The sequence below is a fragment of the Peromyscus leucopus genome, chromosome 20 (assembly GCF_004664715.2).
Source record: "Peromyscus leucopus breed LL Stock chromosome 20, UCI_PerLeu_2.1, whole genome shotgun sequence".
NCBI classification, from domain to species: domain Eukaryota; kingdom Metazoa; phylum Chordata; class Mammalia; order Rodentia; family Cricetidae; genus Peromyscus; species Peromyscus leucopus.
The window spans coordinates 51728679-51750090 of NC_051080.1; the positions used below are offsets into that span (position 1 = coordinate 51728679).

The 21412-nt window shown below is 37.4% G+C and overlaps 1 protein-coding gene across 1 annotated transcript in view; it reads left to right on the forward strand.

Moving 5' to 3' along the window:
* Pkhd1l1 (PKHD1 like 1) overlaps positions 1-21412 on the forward strand; it is a 148362-nt gene that overhangs the window by 57225 nt on the left and 69725 nt on the right. Inside the window, exons 31-43 of the mRNA XM_028867944.2 lie at positions 2074-2206; positions 2934-3126; positions 4731-4873; positions 5504-5608; positions 7956-8144; positions 8875-9045; positions 9308-9534; positions 10257-11241; positions 14984-15232; positions 15849-15998; positions 17691-17865; positions 18757-18913; positions 19284-19440. Of these exons, the coding sequence (XP_028723777.1) occupies positions 2074-2206; positions 2934-3126; positions 4731-4873; positions 5504-5608; positions 7956-8144; positions 8875-9045; positions 9308-9534; positions 10257-11241; positions 14984-15232; positions 15849-15998; positions 17691-17865; positions 18757-18913; positions 19284-19440 (3034 nt within the window). The remainder of the gene's footprint in view (positions 1-2073; positions 2207-2933; positions 3127-4730; positions 4874-5503; positions 5609-7955; positions 8145-8874; positions 9046-9307; positions 9535-10256; positions 11242-14983; positions 15233-15848; positions 15999-17690; positions 17866-18756; positions 18914-19283; positions 19441-21412) is intronic.

Sequence of the window (21412 nt, forward strand, 5' to 3'; positions counted from 1 at the left end):
AACACATCATCAGAGTTGTCAGCAAGCACCTTTACGCTTGAGCCATCTAGTTGACCTAGAAAATTATGTTTAAAAGTGATACAATTCCAATTTGTTAGCAAAAAGTTTGAAGTTTGCTATAGGTTATAAGACCTCAGAATCAGCCATTATAATTTTTTTTAATAAATCATCTTTAAAGCTGGGTGGTGGTGGTGCATGCCTTTAACCCCAGCACTCCAGAGGCAGAGGCAGAGGCAGGGGAATTTCAGTGAATTTGAGGACAACCTGGTCTACAGAGTAAGTTCCAAGGCTATACAGAGAAACATGGTCTTGAACTCCCCCACCCCAAATTATATTTAAATTTAAATCAGGTCTATGACTCACCAATTATGTGCAAAGAGATGATAAATGCAGATGCACTCATTAATCTCAAAACACAACAGAGGAAGAAGGGACATCGGTAAGATGTCTAGTGAAAAAATTCTTTGAGTGTGTATTGGACTGAATGATAGAATAAGAATTTATAGGCTGTGACAATATGAAAAACATTTTGCTTAAATCATTCAACTAAATACAACACGTGCATTAATACAATGCCAGATGGTAAAGTCTGCCAGAGAATTTGCACAGATACCATAGTGAAAGTATAAAGTGCTTTATAGTGTTTAAACTATATTTTTTAAGAGTATGTAAGTAGATTAAATACTCAACCTAGTTTGTGAATGAAGTAGAATTATATTTGAATCTATAGCAAGAGAAAAAGGGTTAAAATGGTATCTTATTCTTTATCAGTTGGAGAACCATTTGCCCAGAACATCTCAGTTGCATTGTGTAGCCCTTAAAATCTAATATTTCCCATCATGATCCTGATGCACTTGCTCATAGAATCCCTCTTCTCTCTCTTTGACTGGACTCCTGGAGCTCTGCCTAGTGACTGGCTGTGGATCTCTGCATCTGCATCCATCAGTCATTGGAGAAAAGCTCTGTGATAACAGTTAGGGTATTCATCAGTCTGATCCCTGGGGCAAGCCAGTTCAGGTACCCTCTCCACAATTATATGAGCAGTGTATCAGGATCATGATGGGGAAACATGCAGGGATAACCAAACCAAACTAGAGGGAACTCAGGAAAGTTGAATCAATGACTATGGAACCTACATGGGACTGGACTAGGCCCTCTGCATGGTGAAACAGTTGTGTAGCTTGATCTGCTTGAGGCGGCCCCTGGCGGTAGGATCAGAATCCATCTCTGGTGCATAAGGGGGCCTTTTGGAGCCTACTACCTATGATGAGACCACTTGTGCAGCCTTGAGTCCGGGGGCAGGGCTTGAACCTGCCTCTTCTGGATGTGCCACCCCATGGGAGGCCTTCTCTTCTTGTGAGTGAGAATGGGGAGTGGGTTGGGAGGGGAAAGCTGGGTGGTCGAGAGGAGGGAAGAGAGCAATTTTTGACTGATGGGTAAAATGAATGAAAAAATTATCTTAATTAGAAAAAAGGAAAAGCAAAACAGAAAAAATCTAATAATATAGATGCAGTTAAACGAATCATAAACCATGCAGGACGTTTGATCTTTGTCTTGAGAATTTAAATGCAGAACCAATGCTTAATATGACCACTTTAAATATCTGAGAACCACCTCTGATTCATGACTGAAATGAAACAATTTCAGAAGTTTATTTACAGTGATTCTCTTTCTTCAGCCACTGAATGCGTGCGTGCGTGCGTGTGTGTGTGTGCGCGCGCGCGCGCGTGCGCGCAGCCTTGGATGTAGTTCCACAAGAACTGTCCATTGTGTTTTTTTCAGATAGGCTGTGTTACCGGCTGTGTTGCCAACAAGGCTAGAGTGGGAGGTCAAGCCACCACCTCTGGCTTCTTACTGCTCTCTCGCTCTCTCTCTCTCTCTCTCTCTCTCTCTCTCTCTCTCTCTCTCTCTCTCTCTCTCTCTCTCTCTCTCTTATCAATGTGTGTTCTAAGAATCAAACATCTCCTCATGCATACAACACAAACATTGACTGTTTATCTCCCCAGCTAAATGATTAGATTTCAATACTTCATCACTTAAATTTTTCTATTTTGTTTTTTCCATTTATTTCAGAGAATTGAAGGTACAGTTGATATTTCTGTTATTACCAATGGAATTCAAGCCACAGCAAAGGATAGTTTTAGTTACAACTGCTTACAAACACCAGTTATCACTGATTTCAACCCTAAAGAACGGGCAGTTTTGGGTAAGTTCTTCCGTGAGATCAATCATTCATCTTTCTGGGTCTGGGTCACCTCATTCAGTATGATTATTTCAAGTTCCATCAATTTACCTGAAAATTTCATAGTATCCTTTTTCTTCACAGCTGAATAAAATCCCATAATGTATATGTACATTTGCATTGTCCATTCTTGAGTTAATGATCATCTAGGACAGTGACAGCTTCATAAATAGTAGTTTCTGTGTGATCTCAAGCGATTCTTCACTATGTCTTTATTGTAGCACCTGTCACATTGCTGTAATTTTGAGTCCACAAGTGACTTTTCCCACAAACACAAATAGAAAAAAAATCAATCATTTGATGAATATATGGAAACCACTTCCAAAAGTCTTTCAAAGCATAGTCTCTCACCAAGTTTTGCTCCTTACTTTGGAATATGCTCTTTACTTTCTTTTACTTTTAAATACAAATAAGTCAACTTATAATTTTGCTCTGAACATGAACAATGGTGAGAAAGATACTGTATCTTTGAAAAATACTTAAACACTTTTTTCTTTATGAAACAAATATGCATTTTATGTGTATATAGAAGCATGAACTCATTTTTTTTTTAATTTTTGCCTCTGAAAGTGTCAACGTTTTTTAAATCCAATGAAAGATAAATATGTTGATTTGGTTAATATGCAAGTTTGGTGCTGGATAAAAAGTTAAATTTTTGTAAAACAAGTTGTATTTTTTTCTTTTAAAACAGGAAACATCAATTTAACAATTAAGGGTTATAACTTTGGCAATGAAATCACAGAAAATATGGTGTATGTTGGCGGAAAAGTCTGCCAAGTTCTTCACTCAAACTTCACAGACATTAGATGTCTTTTGCCTGATTTACCTCCAGAAAAACATGACATCTATGTCAAAGTCAGAAATTGGGGCTTTGCATCAACAAGGTATGATTCTGATTATAACTGATAGAGCTGTGGAATGGTTGGGGCTAATAAAATTGAGATTAAGTAAAATCATTAAGTTCCAAATATGTTGATTGCTTTCTTTACCTTTTTATAGCTCCTTATAAAAAAGATGCTTTAAATTCTCATAAAATTTACAATAACACTTTGGTTTTTTTTTTTAACCAAATGATTTAGAACCGGTTATACAAAATCTCTGTGCGATTGGATTTCTGTATCTGTCATGTGACTAACATTCATTCAGGAAATGTTTTTCAAGTAATTTTGACAGTGCAGGGGGAGAGTATTTGTTTAATTCTGGATTTGCAATAATTTCCTGCACTAATGGTACTCACAATTTTTTTGGGAGGATTCTCAGCAAAGAATTAACTGAGTACTGTAACAATTATAAATGTGGAAAAGTGTATTAATAGTGGATCTTAGTTGTTATAAGAGTGTATAATGGAGGGAACTAGCATCCCATGGGACAGGGCAGGATTCTCTGAGAAGTGACTTAGGTAAGCTGGTATCTGCCATCCAAAGAAAGGAGTGGAGCTAGTCCCTCACTGATTCTACTTCCTGTAGGAATTTTGAATTTTCTTCCCTGAAACTGTTAATGGCATTTTTTTTCTTCTCTGAAACAATTGTTTGTTTGGAATACTTTGAAGAAGACCAAGCTGAGTCAATGGCTTTAAAAGAAGGCAAAAAGAGCAGATGTCAGAATAGAAGGACAAACAATTGCCACAAAATCTTACAGGGACGGAGGACCAGTAAACCCAAGATTCTAGGGCTGCATTCCTTGGTGGTTTTACAGGGAGGAGCTCACAGAGTTCTTGAGTTAGGAGCTCTTGCTGCTTTGGCAAATGCTCCAAGTTCAGTTCCTAGCACCCATGTTGAGTGACTCACAACTACCTACAACCCCCTGCTCCTGGATGATAGTATATACAGAGTCAAACACAAACTGTGTATTTAGATGGTTGTTGGGAAAATGGTAATTCAGCATGCTAATGGAGTTAACATAAAGCAACATGAAATTTCATTGGGATCTACAGAGATTGTGTGTCATGGTGGGACTTAGGACATAGGATGAATCTAATCAAAAGAACATTGCACAATTTGATGGCATAATATCTACAATAAAACAAAGTAAAAACTGCTTTCCCTGAGATAATGAGAAGGAAAGTCTTGACAAGTTTTCAAAAAGTAGGAAAAATTAAACAGAATCACACAAAAAATAACTACTTCAGTAATGTATGGAATTGTGTTGCTACCTTTTTTACATGTAAATCTGCCTTCATATATTATTATAGTAAAAACGTCAAATACTTTAAAGAATTTCATTTATTTCTTGTGACCTCAATTCTTATAATCATATTTTCTATATTATCTTAAGACTTTTCATCTCACTTACTTCTGCTATTAGATTTTTTAAAATTCTAGCTTTCAAAATTAACATATGCATTTGACCAAAGTAAATATTATTACCAGATTATCTGGTCTGAAAAATTTATGTCTAATTACATATGTACTGTTATTTCCTATTCCCCAAACACTGTGGGCCTGAGGTGAGGAAGCTCTTTGGAACTCTATTCTTTTGTTCTTTTCAGGAACAAGTTAAAGGCTTCCATTCGGTACATTTTAGAAGTTACCCACATGTTTCCACAGAGAGGCTCTTTGTATGGTGGCACTGAAATCACTATAATGGGTTCTGGGTTCAGCCCAATACCAGCTGAGAATTCCATCCTCTTAGGTAAAACCTTTGTCCTGCAGGGGGCTGTTAAGGTTCTCCTTGATTAAAAGGATCTGCTGGAGGCACTGGGTTGTTGCACAAATACTTGCAGTGCTTTTTTAACATTGTAAGAAAGGTTACACAAATACTATTAATTGCTGGTCTATATTTTAATGTGTGCATGGAGGGTGGGTCTATGCATATGGGTACTCATAGAAGCCAGAGGAGGACACTGGACACCCTGAAGCTGGAGTCATAGGTAGTTGTGAGCCACTCAACATGGGTGCTAGGAACTGAACTCCTGAACTCGGAGCATTTGCAAAAGAAGCAAGAGCTCCTAACTACTGAGCCTTCTCTCCAGTTCATTTTTCTATTAATGTAGAAAAGGTCAAGTGTTTGTGGTTAAAGGGCTGATGAGAAAGCGAACAACTTTGCTTTTGAATCTTTCAGTTTTAATCAATTATCACTGCGTATATAATGTGCGTAAAACACTTCTGTGAAAATATAACCATGATCACCATTGGGAACAAAAAGTTTTAGGATCCTCCCATATGACAGAGTTTGTTAAGCATTGGCTCTTTACTACTGATAGTTCATCTCTCTAGTTCACAAAGTCAACTGAAAATGTTTTTCCTATCTTTGTATTTTTAGGATCTTTCCCGTGCAATATTACATCATCATCAGAAAATGTCATCAAATGTACTCTTCATTCAACAGGGACTGTATTCAGAATTACCAACAATGGTTCACATTTCGGTACCAATCAATATTTAAAAAAAAAAAATGTTTATTCTTCTTTCATGAAATAATCCTGACCACAGCTTCCCCTCCCTCCACTCCTTCCAGTTCCCTACCTCCCTTCCTTCCCAGGTCTATTCCTGGCCCCCAGGCTCCCCCCAGAAAAGAGCAGACCTCCCAGGAACATCAGCTGAACATTGCAAAACAACATACAACAAGACCAGGCACAAACCCTCACATAAAGGCTGGGTCAGGCAACACAGTAGGAGTAAAAGGACCCCAAGAGCAGGCAAAAGAGTCAGAAACACCTTTCCCACTGTTAGGAGTGGACTCGAAACACAAAGTCAACAACCTTAAGATACATGCAGAGGACGTAGAGTGACCCAAGCAGGTTCCGTGATTGCCACTTCAGTCTCTGTGAGCACCCATGAGCCCTGCTTAGTGGATTCCCCTGGGCCATGCTCTCCCAGTGTCTTTGACCCCTCTGGATCCCATAATTCCTCCTCCTTCTCTTCCTCCTCTTCTGCCTGAGCTCTGAAATCCTAGTCATTCAGGCACTGTCAGTCATGGGCTCCCTCTCCTGGCCTGGGCCTCAAATTGGACCAATCATTAGTTGGCCACTTACACAAGTTCGATGCCATCATTACCTCATCATTACATCTTGCAGGCAGAAAAGATCATAGGTAGAAGGTCTTGTGGCTGTGTTGGTGATCCAGTCCCACCACTGGAAACCTTGAAAGCCTTGCCTCGTTACAGAAGATGGACAGTCCTAGCAAGTGTCACCCTTGTAGATTGCTGAGATTTTCCCCTGCAGTAGGTTTCTTACATCAGCCCCCAAATGCCCTCCAATCCCAGATGTCTGTCCCTGTCCCTCTCCTTCCATCCCCTACAGGATCCTTCCTATACCCATCCCCACCCACCCCTAGTCCACCCACAAAAATCTATTCTATTTCCTTTCTCAGGGAGATTCCTGTGTCTCCCTTAGATCCCTATTTATTACCTAGCCTCTCTGGGTCTGTGGATTGTAACATGATTAACAGCTATTAATCCTTTTAACAGCTAATATCCACTTATTAGTGAGAACATATCATATTTGTCTTTCTGGGTTTGGGTTACCTTGCTCAGGATCCTAGTTCCATCCATTTGCCTATAAATGTCATGATGTCGTTTTTTTTAAACTGCTGGGTGATACTCCACTGTGGAAAGGTACCACAATTTCTTTATCTATTATTTAGTTGAGGGACATCTATGTTGTTTTTAGTTTCTGGCTATTATGAGTAAAGCCACTATGAACAAAATTGAGCAAGTTTCTTTGTGGTGGGATGGAGCATCCCATGTGTATATGCACAAGGGCTGAATAGCTGTGTCTTGAGGTAGATCAATTCCCAATTTTCTGAGGAACTGCTATATTGATTTCCATAGTGGCTGTACAAGTTTGCACCCCCATCAGCAATGGAGGATTGTTCCCTTTGTTCCACATCCTCCCCAGCATGAGCTATTACTTGTGTTATTGATCTTAGCCATTCTGACCCTTGTGAGATGGAATCTCAAACCAGTTTTGATTTGTATTTCCCTGATGGCTAAGATACCAACCAACATTTATATGTTGGGAAGAAAGGGAGAGACTTCATGCTGAAATTGAGTTGATTTTTATTTCACATTTCAAGCTGTTCAAAGAATTGATGTTGTTTCTTATATACATTTGCAATGTTCTCCATATGTAGTTAAAAAGTCAAATACATACTACATATGTAGTCACATATGTGATGAGCTTGAGTTAAGAAGGCCAGGCTACATACTACATATGTAGTCATATATGAGATACTCTTGAGTTAAGGGCAGCCTATGTACTACATACGTAGTCATTTATGAGACCCTCTTGTGTGGAGAAGGACAGGCTTTATAATTTCATGGTCAGGAATTGCCAGGGACTTTGTTGCAGTCCAGGACCTCCAGAGTTACAGCAGTCATGAATTTCAGAAAGAAAATTCAAGTTGAAATTATGAGCATTTGCAGTTGTGCCAAAAAAAAAATTTATGTGCTAAGAGTTGATCAGTTCGTTACAAACATTCCAGGTAATACTTATGAACAACTTACTTATTAAGCATCCAGCAGTTTTCAGTGTCTCCTGCTTATCACTTCTGGAGTTATTAGTTACAATTTATTTCTTCCTTTACACATCATTATCCTGCTTTTTAGTAATCCTGCTTTTATTTTGGTTGATTGTTTAAATTATGTACAAACAGAAGTGTACAGTGCTAATTTAAAAGTTGTTCTCACTTTGTAAAAATAGTTGTTTTCATGGTTAATTTTTCAGACATTTACTTCTTTGTCTTTTAAAATTTGCCTCAATTCTGATTCCCAGAGCATGGACTAGGTTATGCCTGGTCACCATCCATCTTAAATGTGACTGTGGGCGACACTGTGGTGTGGCACTGGCAAGCACACCCCTTTCTTAAGAGTATAGGGTACAGAGTCTTCTCAGTCTCAAGCCCTGGAAGTGTGACTTATGATGGCAAAGGATTTACAAATGGCAGGCAAAAATCTGCATCAGGTATGTCTCTGTTTTATTGAAGTTTTCATCATGTTCCTTTTTCTTAGATTTGGTAAATATGTTTACATAAATTAGTCATTCAAATAAAACCAGGAAGTAGTTTACCTGGAATTTTATATGTACTTAAAAAATAGTATAAATAATTGTAAGCAATTATCTTAAATATACTATAATTGATTCTGGTCTTTATTATCTTTATTGATGCCATGATAATTGACCAACTAAAACGAGTTATTCAGCAAAGTACAATGAAAAGAGGACTGTATGTTTTAGTCACACAGATCTGATAATAAATAATGAACTTTTGTTGATTAGAATCAGCATTTCTTATAAAACAGCTAAGAGTTAATGTGCCTTTCAGATTGACTAGTTTTTTCTATGCTTGTAACAGTATATTTACACCTTCATTGTATGTTATTTTACTTTAAAAGTTGACAAATAAGGCCTGACTTTCTATAGTGTTTTTTTTTTTGTTGTTGTTTTTTGTTTTTTGTTTTTTTTTAAATAAAGCTGGATCTCGCCTTTTGGTATCACAATATATATGTGTGTATATCCCTTTATAGCTAGTGAATCATTCTTTACTACTTCCTTTTGAGCTATTAGACACATGTAAAATAAGAAAATTTTCATTTGCACGTACATTTAAATGATAATTTCTAATTTCCTCGCCTAGTTTTCAAAGACTCATTAATGGCTCATATTTCTTGTGTACAATCTTATTTTATGGCAGGTTCATTTTCCTACCAGTTTACTTCTCCTGGAATCCATTACTACAGCAGCGGATATGTTGATGAAACTCTCTCCACAGCTCTCCAAGGAGTCATTAACGTTTTACCAGCTGAAACCAGGCACATTCCCCTGCACCTGTTTGTGGGAAACTTTGAAGCAACATATGCTCCAGGTAAGACGGTTAAACATGGAAACTGCTCCAGATGACCCAGTCTTAAAGTGACCTTTGTAGAGTAGATATCAGATGACCGGGTCTACCCTGCATTTGTCTTTTCCTAAGGCTAGAGGGTATTTTGTAAAATTACTCTGTTAAAATACCCAAATCTCCAGAATTTAAAGCTACCCGCCTCCTTCATTAAAGTAAACTGGAGTCTGAACGCAGTTCTTGTTTTAGGATGGTATACATGGCTTACAGATCGTTCTTTTGTCTAAAGCAGGCCCAGAGAATTTGCACTTGGCAAGTTCTGCAACAGGCTGCCTAGCAACAGAACCCCTGTGTGGCCTGAATGACACCATGGTTAAAAATTCGAATAAATTATTCTTTGAGCTTTCAAATTGTATTTCGCCATCTATAAGCAACATTACTCCCTCTACGGGAACAGTGAATGAACTCATAACTATCAGTGGACATGGCTTCAGTAATCTTACATGTGCTAATAAGGTAAGCAAATCAAATCTCTTCCTCTCCCTGTCTACATACTCAATGAAAAGAAGATACTTTGATCACAATCCTCTAGTTTAATTTCATAAGATTTATGATCTATAATTAGCACACTACTTACTGACTTAAAGTTTACAATTACAAACATTTGTGTATATTTAATAGTATATTAATGGAGTTGTATACCTGTGACTGAAATAAGTTTTAGAACATGTCATAATAAAAGAAATCTCCTTGGGCATCACTCACCTCCTTTATGCATTTTGGCACACTAGTAACCACTAATCTGTTTTCTTCCCTATAGATTTGCCTATTCTGAACATTTTTCTATGATATAAAGTTCTCTGTGAACATCTATTTTTATTTGGCACAATATATTTGAAATTTCATTCATGTTTCAGTACTTCATTTATTTTCATGGTTAAATAGATACTTCATTGTATGGCATGTATATCACATCAAGTCTATTCATTTATCCAGTTTATAAGTTTTTATACTTTTTGGCTAATGTGAATAGCATAGTTGTTAACACATTTGTGCAATGATGACATTACTTTAAAGTCAATTTAAGATATGTCTTCATCCATTCCCCAAATTAATTTTATGCATACAAATTTTTCACAGTTATCTTTTTAAAAATATAATTGATGCTAATACAAACATAAATTTCAAATGAGAGTTATGTATTAATATACTTTATTTCATATTCATTTCTCTTCCAGGTTACAATTGGTAGCTACCCTTGTGTTGTAGAAGAAAGTAGTGAAAATACTATTATGTGTCATATCGATCCTCAAAACTCAATGGATGTTGGCATCAGAGAAATTGTTACTTTGATTGTCTACAACCTAGGCACTGCTATCAACACAGTGCCCAATGAACTTGACAGGCGGTTTGTACTTTTGCCGAACATAGATATGGTGTTGCCCAAAGCAGGGTCAACTACAGGAATGACGAGGGTGACCATCCAAGGCTCTGGATTCATGGTTTCTTCTGCCGATGTAGAAGTCTTTATGGGAGATTTCCCATGTAAAGTTCTAACTGTGAGCTACACAGCTGTTGAATGTGAAACTTCTCCTGCTCCCCAACAGCTTGCTCTTGTAGAACTTCTAATACATGGAGTACCTGCCCAATGTCAGGGCAACTGCAGCTTTTCATATCTAGAAAACATTGCTCCTTATGTAACAAGAGTCTTCCCAAACTCTATCAAAGGATCAGAAAATATCCTTATTGAAGGAGAGGGTTTTGGGACAGTATTGGAAGAGATTTCCGTATTTATTGGAAGTCAACAGTTCACAGCAATAGAAGTTAACCAAAATAACATTACTGTTCTTATGACTCCGCTAGCTGCTGGAATTCATTCTCTCCATGTTGTGGTTGGGTCTAAGGGCTTGGCTCTGGGAAACTTGACTGTCAGCAGCCCGACAGAAGCTTCTGTGTCACCAAGCTCTGGAAGCATTGCTGGTGGGACCACTTTGAGGATCACCGGCAACGGCTTTTCTCCTGGCAACACCACAGTTACTGTTGGGGATAATCCTTGTCAAATTGTCTTCATCAACTCCAGTGAGGTCTACTGCAGCGCCCCAGCTGGAAGGGCTGGTACAGCTAATCTGAAGATCTCTGTTAATGCAGTCATTTACCCACATTTGTCATTTACATATACCATGGAGGACACCCCATTTCTCAAAAGAATCATCCCAAATAGAGGTACTCCAGTATCTACACACCTTTTTAATGTATTGATGTCATATTACAGTCATATTCATTATTATGGAGTTATGATATTAAAGTATATCTTTTACTAAGTCCTACTTAAGCCAATTAATATAATGCATGGGATTCAACTTCTATACAGTCTTTATTTTATATTCTTTTCATGCATTCTCAATATAGAATTCCAACTTTTATATAAGAACACAATGTCCATCAACTTGACCTAAATTACAAATGAGGGAGAAATAGATGACTGTCTTAGGAGCAAATTGAGTAGTTTATGTCATTAATACTTATATGGCATAAGAAACAACTATTAATATTCATGAATGATTGATCTTATTAATATTGATAATTATACAGAGTGTTTTATTTCTTTTTTTCCTTTTATTTTATTTTACAATACCATTCAGTTCTACATATCAGCCACGGGTTCCCCTGTTCTCCCCCCTCTTACCCCCCTCCCCTTCCCTCCAGCCTACACCCCATTCCCACCTCCTCCAGGGCAAAGCCTCCCCCGAGGACTGAGATCGACCTGGTAGACTCAGTCCAGGCAGGTCCAGTCCCCTCTGAGTGTTTTATTTCTTATTAGTGTCCAACTAATTATTGTTGGGACAACAGAATTCTTTTTGAGGAAGTGACATGTTCAGATGGAGATGGCATCTTATCCTTTGCCGTGTGCCCCAGTTTCTGATCTTTGAATGTTCATCATCTGTGTGAGGGGTCCTAGAACAGGAGCTGCAGCACAACTTAAGACAATAGAATGGCTGTTTTAGTTTGCTTTCTATTGCTGGGAAAACACATCATGGCTCAAAACAACACACAACTTGTGTAGAAAAGGGTTTATTTGGTGAACACATCCTTATTACAATCCATCATATAAAGAAGTCAAAGTAGGTACTAAAGGCAGGAACTTGGAGGCAGGTTCTGAAACAGAGGCCATGGAGGAGCACTACTTAATGACTTACTCTTCATGCTTACTCAGCCTGCTTTCTTATACCACCTGGGACAGCCTGCCCAGGTGTGGCACTTGCCCATGGCTTGTACTAGCCGATTGACCCAGGCCTTTGCATATCAATCATTAATCAAGAAAATGCTCCATAGACTTGCCTTCAGTCAATCCAATGAAGATATTTTTTCAACTGAGGTTCCCTCTTCACAGATAACCCTAGCTTGTGTCAGGCTAACAAAGCAGTAACTAGCACAATGGCCTTGATGTCTGAGTTAACTTCACAATGGCATTTGGACATCTCTTTCCCTTAACATCAATTTCACTATTATGTATGTACTTACCTAATAACAATTAAAGAAATTCATTAATAATATATAACTAAGAATGTTAAATATAATAAGTGATTCAAAATGTCTTTTTTAGTTTGTACTACTGGGAAATATATTTATTATGTGTGGGTAAGATGCACTCACCACCTCCAGGAAGTTTACAATTAAGTTTTTCTTTAAAACTGAGCAAATATGTTTATTTGGAAGCACCCACTCATCATAAAGTGACATGTCTATTTGATGTCACTGAAAGTAATGGCACTTGTTTCTTGCTTCCATGACAATTCTTCCTTCCATCTCTGTCTTTAAATGTGTCCTCCAAAGAACATCTGTAACAAATAAGGAACTAGGAGAAGGTGAGCCCTGAGCTGTTTTATTTAGTAATGAGACAGGCTTTAGATCACACTAAAAGAATATAGCATTTCAAATGTCAAACAAAGTTTTAACCTTTTTAAAACAATTTTAGCTTATATTTGAAAATATTGCTAGCATGAACTATTTCATTAACATGTGTAATTTTATGGTAATTATCTCTGTTTTCATAATTCTTACTTCATTAGTCAATCATGAAGTAATTTTTATTGTAAGAATTCAATGTAACTTCTTCTTGTAAATTTTAATTTGTAACAAGTTATAAAGATCATTATCTATTCATGTGAAATCTAGGTATTTTGGTACCTGTTTTAATGCCCTATACAATTTTCATGTTTACTGCCCTCAATGTACACATGCTAAAAACAAACAAACAAACGCTGGGCGGTGGTGGCGCACGCCTTTAATCCCAGCACTCGGGAGGCAGAGCCAGGCGGATCTCTGTGAGTTCGAGGCCAGCCTGGGCTACCAAGTGAGTCCCAGGAAAGGCGCAAAGCTACACAGAGAAACCCTGTCTCGAAAAACCAAAAAAAAAAAAAAAAAAAACAAAGGAATTAACTAATTACCTGAAGGTGAGATTGGAGTGATAAGCAGAGGTATCAACAAGTAAATTCCTGCTTGCTTAGAAAAACAATAAAATTTGCTGGAAGATTGTGGCACACACCTTTAATCCCAGCACTAGGGAAGCAGAGCCAGGTGGATTTCTGTGAGTTCAGAGCGAGATCCAGGACAGGCACCAAAAACTACACAGAGAAACACTGTCTCAGAAAAAAAAAAAGAAAAGAAAAAAGAAAAAGAATGAACTTTACTCAATAAATGAGATATTAAATAATTTCAGCAGAAATGGCGGACTATGAATAATTGGCTTAATGATTAATTAATGATATCTATGTTATGACTTTGACAACAAATAACACAGATTTGGATGAGATGAAATTGGAAAGCAAGAAGAAAATTCACATGTGCAATATTTGGTCTTATACATAATAGTAATTTGATATAAAATAATAGTGTATATGGAGAAAGAGAAGCTATATAAGGAGGGCAATATTCTTCATAATCTTGGAGTCTCTATCTTCCTTGATAATTAAATCAATATAAGATTGGCAGAAAAATAGACAAAAATATTTTTATATGCATACAATGACTTCACATAAAAATGAAAGCACAAAGGCAGTTATAATTTTCATTTTATTATTATGTGTATAAGTGTTTTGCTTACAAGTATGTATGTGTGCCACTTGTGGGACCATTGTGAGCCATCACGTGGATGCTGGAAATCAAACCAGCTGAGCCATATCTCCGGCCCTGAAAAGACAGTTGTGCCTAACTGCCATTACACAAAGTAAGAGGTGTTTAAAACTAACTAGAATGCATGGGGAGGTTGAAAAATAAAAGTATTATTTTATCAAAAAAGAATTAAAAGAACAGATTAAAGTGAAATTTTTGGGTTTGTGTCTATTTAAGGCCTTAACAGCAACATTTTCTTTAAATTAGTTTCATCTCCTCTATTTTCAACTGTAACTAATTAACTACATATCATGACATATTTTTTTTCTCAAAGTATAGCTCCTGATCACATATGAGCAAAAGAAAGCACAGCTTATTCTCAAAAAAATTCCTACGATCAAAGGAGAAAATAGCACAAAATGCAAGTCTCCTGCTCAGAAATCCGTAGCTCCTTCTCTAGATCATTCTTCCCTCTTTCTGTTTTCTCTAGTGATCTAAAAAGATAAGTCATAAGTAAGGAATGCATAATAGGCTGTTATATATTATAGTAAAAAAATATATACAACACATCCTGTATGCTGTTATTTATGTAGTTTTAAAACACTGGATATTATTTTGGTTTGGTTTGGTTTTCTAGACAGGATTTTGGTCCTGGAATTTTCTCTGTAGACCGGGCTAGCCTTGAACTCAGTGATCTAGATCCACCTGCCTCCGCCTCTAGAGTGCTGGGGTTAAAGGCATGCCCAGCTCAACTGGATATTATTTTATTCACAACAGTAAAGCTACATATTTAAGTGCATATAGAAACACTAGCATGTAGTATGTATTTATATTGTTTCCTTTTTGTTTTAAGGTCCACCAGGAACTGAAGTTGAAATAATGGGGTCTAACCTTGGATTTGATATCTCGGAAGTTTCAGTGATGATAAAAGACAGTGCGTGTAATGTGACTACTGTCAATGACAGTGTGTTACAGTGCATTGTGGGAGAACATGCAGGGGGCATTTTTCCTGTGATGATGCTTCACAAGACAAAAGGCTCTGCCCTCTCCTCCATTGTATTTGAGTATCCACTTTATATTCAGAATATTGATCCAAGACAAGGTGATATGATAGTTTATATTATTTCAGCACTCATTTAGAAATATATTCTTAAAGCCCTGCCATAACTTGCACTTCCTATAAGCATAAAATACTTCATTTGTCCAACTAATTAATATATGAGTGTTAATTAAACATTCCAAAATAATAAGTTTTATATTTCTCTTATTACTGTATCATTTAAAATTTTCCCATTTTCAATTGTCAAGTTACATGAGGAAATTTTACAGTCATATTTAGTTTAACTAGAATATAGTTGTTTCCACAGAAAATAATGTTTCTAGTTTAAAACTGATGGTTAAAAACCTCCAAAGAGTATGAAGAAAATGCTCAAGGTAGTAATGTTACATGTATGTCTTGAGTTCTCAGAAATGCTTTGTGACATCTCTTTTAAATTAAATTTTAGTTTCTAGAATTATTTACCTAAGTTACCAGAAATAACATTTATTCATTGAAAATTTAAACACTACAATTAAAAGATATTTGGTTTTATTAATAATATAATAAACTTCAATCTAAGAAAGTTCATGTAAAGTAATTTCCTTTTCAGGTTTTTACTAAAGCAAATATGTACAGAGAGAAAGTTTTCTGCATACTCACTCAGTTTTGTCTGATTCAGGGAGCTTTGGTGGTGGCCAAACCATGACTGTGACAGGCGCTGGATTTGATCCACAGAATTCAGCTATATTGGTCTGTGGCTCCGAATGTGCAGTAGACAAACTTGGATCTAACACTACAAGACTGTTCTGTGAGATTCCACCTAATAATGGTAAGTACTCAAAAAAATGGCAGCCTTTGAAAAATGAAAGTTTTAGGACGATTAGTCTCTTTTCTCAAGTTGTTGAATTCTTCTGATGTAGCTGAGTACGATTTATGACCATCCTGACTTCAAGCAATTTGGTCAGAACTTTACTTTCTACCTTTGCAACTCTGAAGACTTCAGTTTGTGACATCAATTGGTGGCTGGGTCTTAACTGGGCATTCAAATGGAGAACATGTCTTTGGTTCTTGTTAGTTAAGTTTTCATTAAAAGTAGCTGAATACCGAGAGAGGGACAAATAATATTCTCCAGGGAGGAGCACACTAACTGGTTATCCAGTCCCAATTGGTCAGCCTCCCCACCCCCAAAACATACACATGAGTAACATTACACAGACTGATCATGTTGTATTTAGAAATACATATGTAACTATGTATACATACACGAATGCAATAACAATTAATGGAAAAAGAAATTATAAACTTGAAAGAGAGCAAGGAATGGCATATGGGAAGGTTTGGAGGGAAAGAAAAAAAGGTGCAAATTATGTATTTATAGTATAATCTCGAAAGATAAAAGTAACTTTAAAAGATGAATTAGTACAATTCTTTTGTGTATGAACCTCGGCAGTAATCAACAGGATTTGAGCCCTAAGCATTTCTTTGGGAAAGCTTTTGAACCTCTCTCTGCCTCAGATTCTTCATGTACCCAATTGGGTTTCACTTAGTGGCATTCTTCATAGTTACTGTGGGGTTAATATATGTAGAAGGATGGATATCTGGGACATGATACATGATTTTCTGTTATTATAGTTCTTATTTATTTTTGCTGGTTGAAAATTAAATCGTAAGCCCTGGGTAATCCCTGAATCTCAAATTCTGCCACATCTTTTTTACCTCAACTAAATAACTAGGCTTCTCCCTACTCCAGTTTTTCTGTTAAATGGAGACATTGTTAGCACTAATTTGGTTGGTTCTGAATCTCAACCATCTACTATGATGTAAAGATGTTTCATCATTATTTAACAAAATTTGAGAAGGTATATATATGACCTTTTAGACTAATAAAGAATATGCTCTATGTGCAAATGTTTTGACAATATTTTATAGTTTTGTGAACTTTTTGCTTAGTTGATATTTTTGATGTGCAGTTTTACTTATCATTCCAACACTAGAGTTTATATCTTGATAAAATTATGCAGCAGTACTGTGAAAATTGTCAGGTTGTGAGTCTCAACACTGGCTCCTCTTCTTTTGTTCCTGTTACATGGGCTGCTTGTGTTCCTGCTCCTCCCCTGCCTCCTCTGGTGCCTATGCTTCTGTCTCTCCTTTCCCCAATTCTAGTTTGCAGCGTTGGACCTGCTTGAACTAGATAACTAACTAAGCTGACAGGTTTGCAGAAGTGTCCACAAGAGCAGTTCTGAGAGAAAACAGAGAGAGAGAGAGAGAGAGAGAGAGAGAGAGAGAGAGAGAGAGAGAGAGAGAGAGAGATTTCTCTTTCTCCTTTCCTTGTTAACAGTGTATATAGGATCTGTGATATTTTTTAGCTGTTGCTAGAGGACTTTGCTAGCTTGTGTACAACCTATGGGCATTATGAAGTGCTCATAGGAAAAGCAGAATTATAATGAAAATATTTAGAGGTTTTGACAGTCAATCTGGGGCTGATGGTAGAAGTATTCTCAGTTTGAGTCTCTTCTCATAGGCAGGGGACCTGATGAAGCCTGTGGAGTGAGTGTGGTCAATGGGAAGGACTCATCCCAGTCTGCGATGCCGTTCACGTACACCTTGTCTCTGACTCCACTCATCACTGAAATATCTCCCAGGAGGGGCAGCACCGCAGGGGGCACCAGACTTACAGTCACAGGATCTGGATTCAGGTACTGTCTTCCCACAGGCGCACACCAGCATGCTTCTAGACGCAAGACGTTGGTTACACTTGCTCTCTCCTAAGCCTCACAGTAACCAAGCACAGTCTCATAATGTGGACCTTTCTGTCTGTAAGTCATGCTTGAGGTACAAAGCAGTACTAACAGCCTGCATTCACTGAATACATACTCTGTGCTCGAGATCTTCCTACCCACAGGAACACATTATAAGGTGTTTTTATCCCACTTAATGTTCAAAAGGCTAAGGTTCAAGAGATGAGATGACTTGCCCCGAACCAGTAATAAGTAGACAAACACAAAAAGTTTGTTATGCTTCCCCCACCGGCTCCTCTCCAACCACAATGTGTTTCATTGGTGGATAAGAAACATCTTTTCCCTCTTTGGATCCATTCCTTTGCATCACTCAGCTGCACTGCCATCATTTTTCGGTAGATAAAGCTGACTTCAAAGCATGGAGGACTAGTTTAGTTTCTCAAGTGTGTACAGTAACTTTGAACACACATTTCAAGTAGAGGTTACATTCTAAGGCTTGTGACTGTGCTCAAAATATTGCAAAGGAAAAAAAATCCATGAACAATTTCTACAATTTGTAAAATGCAACTATTTAGAGACCACAAAGAAAGTTGGTTGCTTGAGCCTAGGCAGGCATTCCTTTAATATTGGAACACTTACTCGTTTGTACATTTCTATATCTTGACATCTTAAAGTCTTTACTTTTTTCTCAACAAATATTTCTGAATCTTAACATAGTGTCAGCCTGCACTTTGGTAGACCATAGGGCATGATCAGTGATTTTACAGTAACATATGAATGCGGGGCTTTTAATACGTGAAGTAGAAATTCAAGATAAGCATGTATGGTTAACCTTTTCTTCCTTTGCAGTGAAAACACACAGGATGTTCGTGTCTCCATAGCCAATGATAAATGTGATGTCCGATACTCTAACAAGACACATATCATCTGCATGACAAGTGCTCATTCTCCTTCAGGGTGGGCGCCAGTTCATGTCAGCATCAGAAACATCGGCATGGCCAAATTGGTAATAAGAGCAGTTGCATATAGTAGTCACAGCAATGCAAATCTAGCACCCTGGAGGTTGGCTGATTGCTAGTGGATACCTTTTTTCACGGCTCCAACAAGTAATTTAACTATTCCTGTACTAAACTTAAGCAGTGCACATTTTTTGTGGTTTATCATTCATGTTTTATTTTATAATTTTAATTATTCTGTGTATGGAATAATTAATAATAGATTTTAACTTTTTATAATCATTAAATAATTGAGTCATCTGTAACATCTTTAAAGTGAGTTTCATTTCATTACTTAAATAAATGTATTTTGTTCTATTTTTTTGAGAAATTTTCTGATAAATCCTCTGAATTTTATGGCTTCTTTACACGTTGTTACAGGAGAACGCTGACTTCTTATATGTTGATGTTTGGTCTGCCAACTCCTCATGGGGAGGAAACCCCCCACCAGAGGAAGGGTCACTTGCTGTTATTACAAAAGGACAGATAATTCTGCTGGACCAAAGTACCCCTATTCTGAAAATGTTACTCATTCAAGGTAAATTTGTGGAAATCTGTTGCGGGAGACTGGCTCCCTCTTACTCCCCAGGTTACTCTTGAGCAGGGAAAAATGAGGAATTAGTAGATAGAGGGAAAGAGAAAGAGACAAAGAACATAGGATAGCCTTGGGAGGGCCTGGGTCTCAACCCACCAGCCCCTTTTGTCTCTACTAAAGGGCTTTATTATTTATTTATTTATTTATTTATTTATTTATTTATTTATTTATTTATTTATTTATTTTTGGTTTTTCGAGACAGGGTTTCTCTGTGTAGTTTTGGTGCCTATCCTAGAACTCACTCTGTAGACCAGGCTGGCCTCAAACTCACAGAGATCCACCTGGCTCTGCCTCTCAAGTGCTGGGATTAAAGACTTGTGCCACCACCGCCCAGCACTAAAGGACTTTTTAAAGGAATGCCAAGGGGTGAGGCAAAAGACCTCCCCAGCACAGTGAGTGCAGACCATCCCAAACACCTGGTGTTCTTGCACGTGGTCCAGCCACCCCCTAATGCAGCCCTGCTGTGTAAAGCAAGCTCAGATCTCACTAGAAAACCTTGTGGGCTCCCACAATCTGTATATTAGACTCTGGTGCTTATTTCTATGAAGTTAATTTAACCAAAATTCATGATTATGAGCATTCATCGTACTAGGCTTTTAAAATCTGTTTATGATTATGAATTTATTTAGTGTTGCCACTAGCATTCTTCAGACTTTGCTTCATGAAACTTATTTTTTCAGTAATAGTATGGGAGGATGGTAAACATCTTGATGTACTCACATTTAATTGATTGAAATAACAGCATTTCCCATGTTGAAAGTACTGAGGTGGTGGATTCCAAAGGCTACAAAATTGTAGCAGTTCACTGAAGTCAGTCTTAATCAACCCGACTGTCCTTGGAAGCTGACTATGAGTCTCTCCTTTGCCATGAGCCTGATTTCAGTTCTCACCTAGGCTTTCTCTGCTTCTTCATATTCTCACTCTACTGTAATAGTGAAATAACCGCAGCAATTACAGTTATACACAAAAGAAACATTAAACAGTAAATTATAAAGTGCTTGGAGCTTTTGTGCATAAACCTTGGCATAAGGTTTTATGTGCTTGATGACTACTGTAATTTTATGATTTTATTAACTTCTGCAATTATAAAAATGTTTGTTATCTGAAGGTAAAGTTGTCCTATCTTCAAACTGACATCCATCTTATAAAAAGGCATCTCAGTATATTCTTAACAATGCTAGTCAAGCTATTCCTGTGGCACAAAATAGTAAAAATTTCTGAGCTAACTTTTTTTTTAAGATCAGAGCTGACCTTTTATAATGGCTTCTATAAAGATAACCATGTTGTGGTGATGTTTTATTTGTGCACCCCAATAAAGCTTATCTGAGATTCAGAGGAAGAAGCCAGACACTATATTAAACATAGAGGTCAGGCAGTGGTAGCACACGCCCTTAATCCTAGCATTCGGGAGGCAGAGATTCATCCGGATCTCTGTGAGTTCAAGGACACACTGGCAACAGAGCCAGGCGTTGTGGCACACACTTTTAATTCCCAGCACTAGTTAACCATAGAGGACTGGAGGTCTGTACAGACAGACAGGAAGTGACAGAACTAGGCAGAAAGAGGAAAGTGAGGTGTCTGGGCAGAGAGAGGAAGTAAGAGGGCAGGGACAGAAGGCATATAGGTGCACGTATACAGGAAGTAGATCTCTCTGGAGGCTGAGGAGTTGGTGAGGTGAGGTTGGCTGTGGATTATCCTATTCCTCTGATCTCTCAGTTTTTACCCCAATATCTGGCTCCATTTTTTTTTTATTAATAAGACCATTTAGCAATTTGTCTTACACCATGTGTTTGTTCTTAATTTATATTTTGAAGCCCAGTTTTAAAGAATTAACTTGTGTAGTTATACTGTTTAATGATAATTGAAATAACCCTAGAATTTTTTAAATTGCCCTAGAATTTCTTTTGCTGTCAAC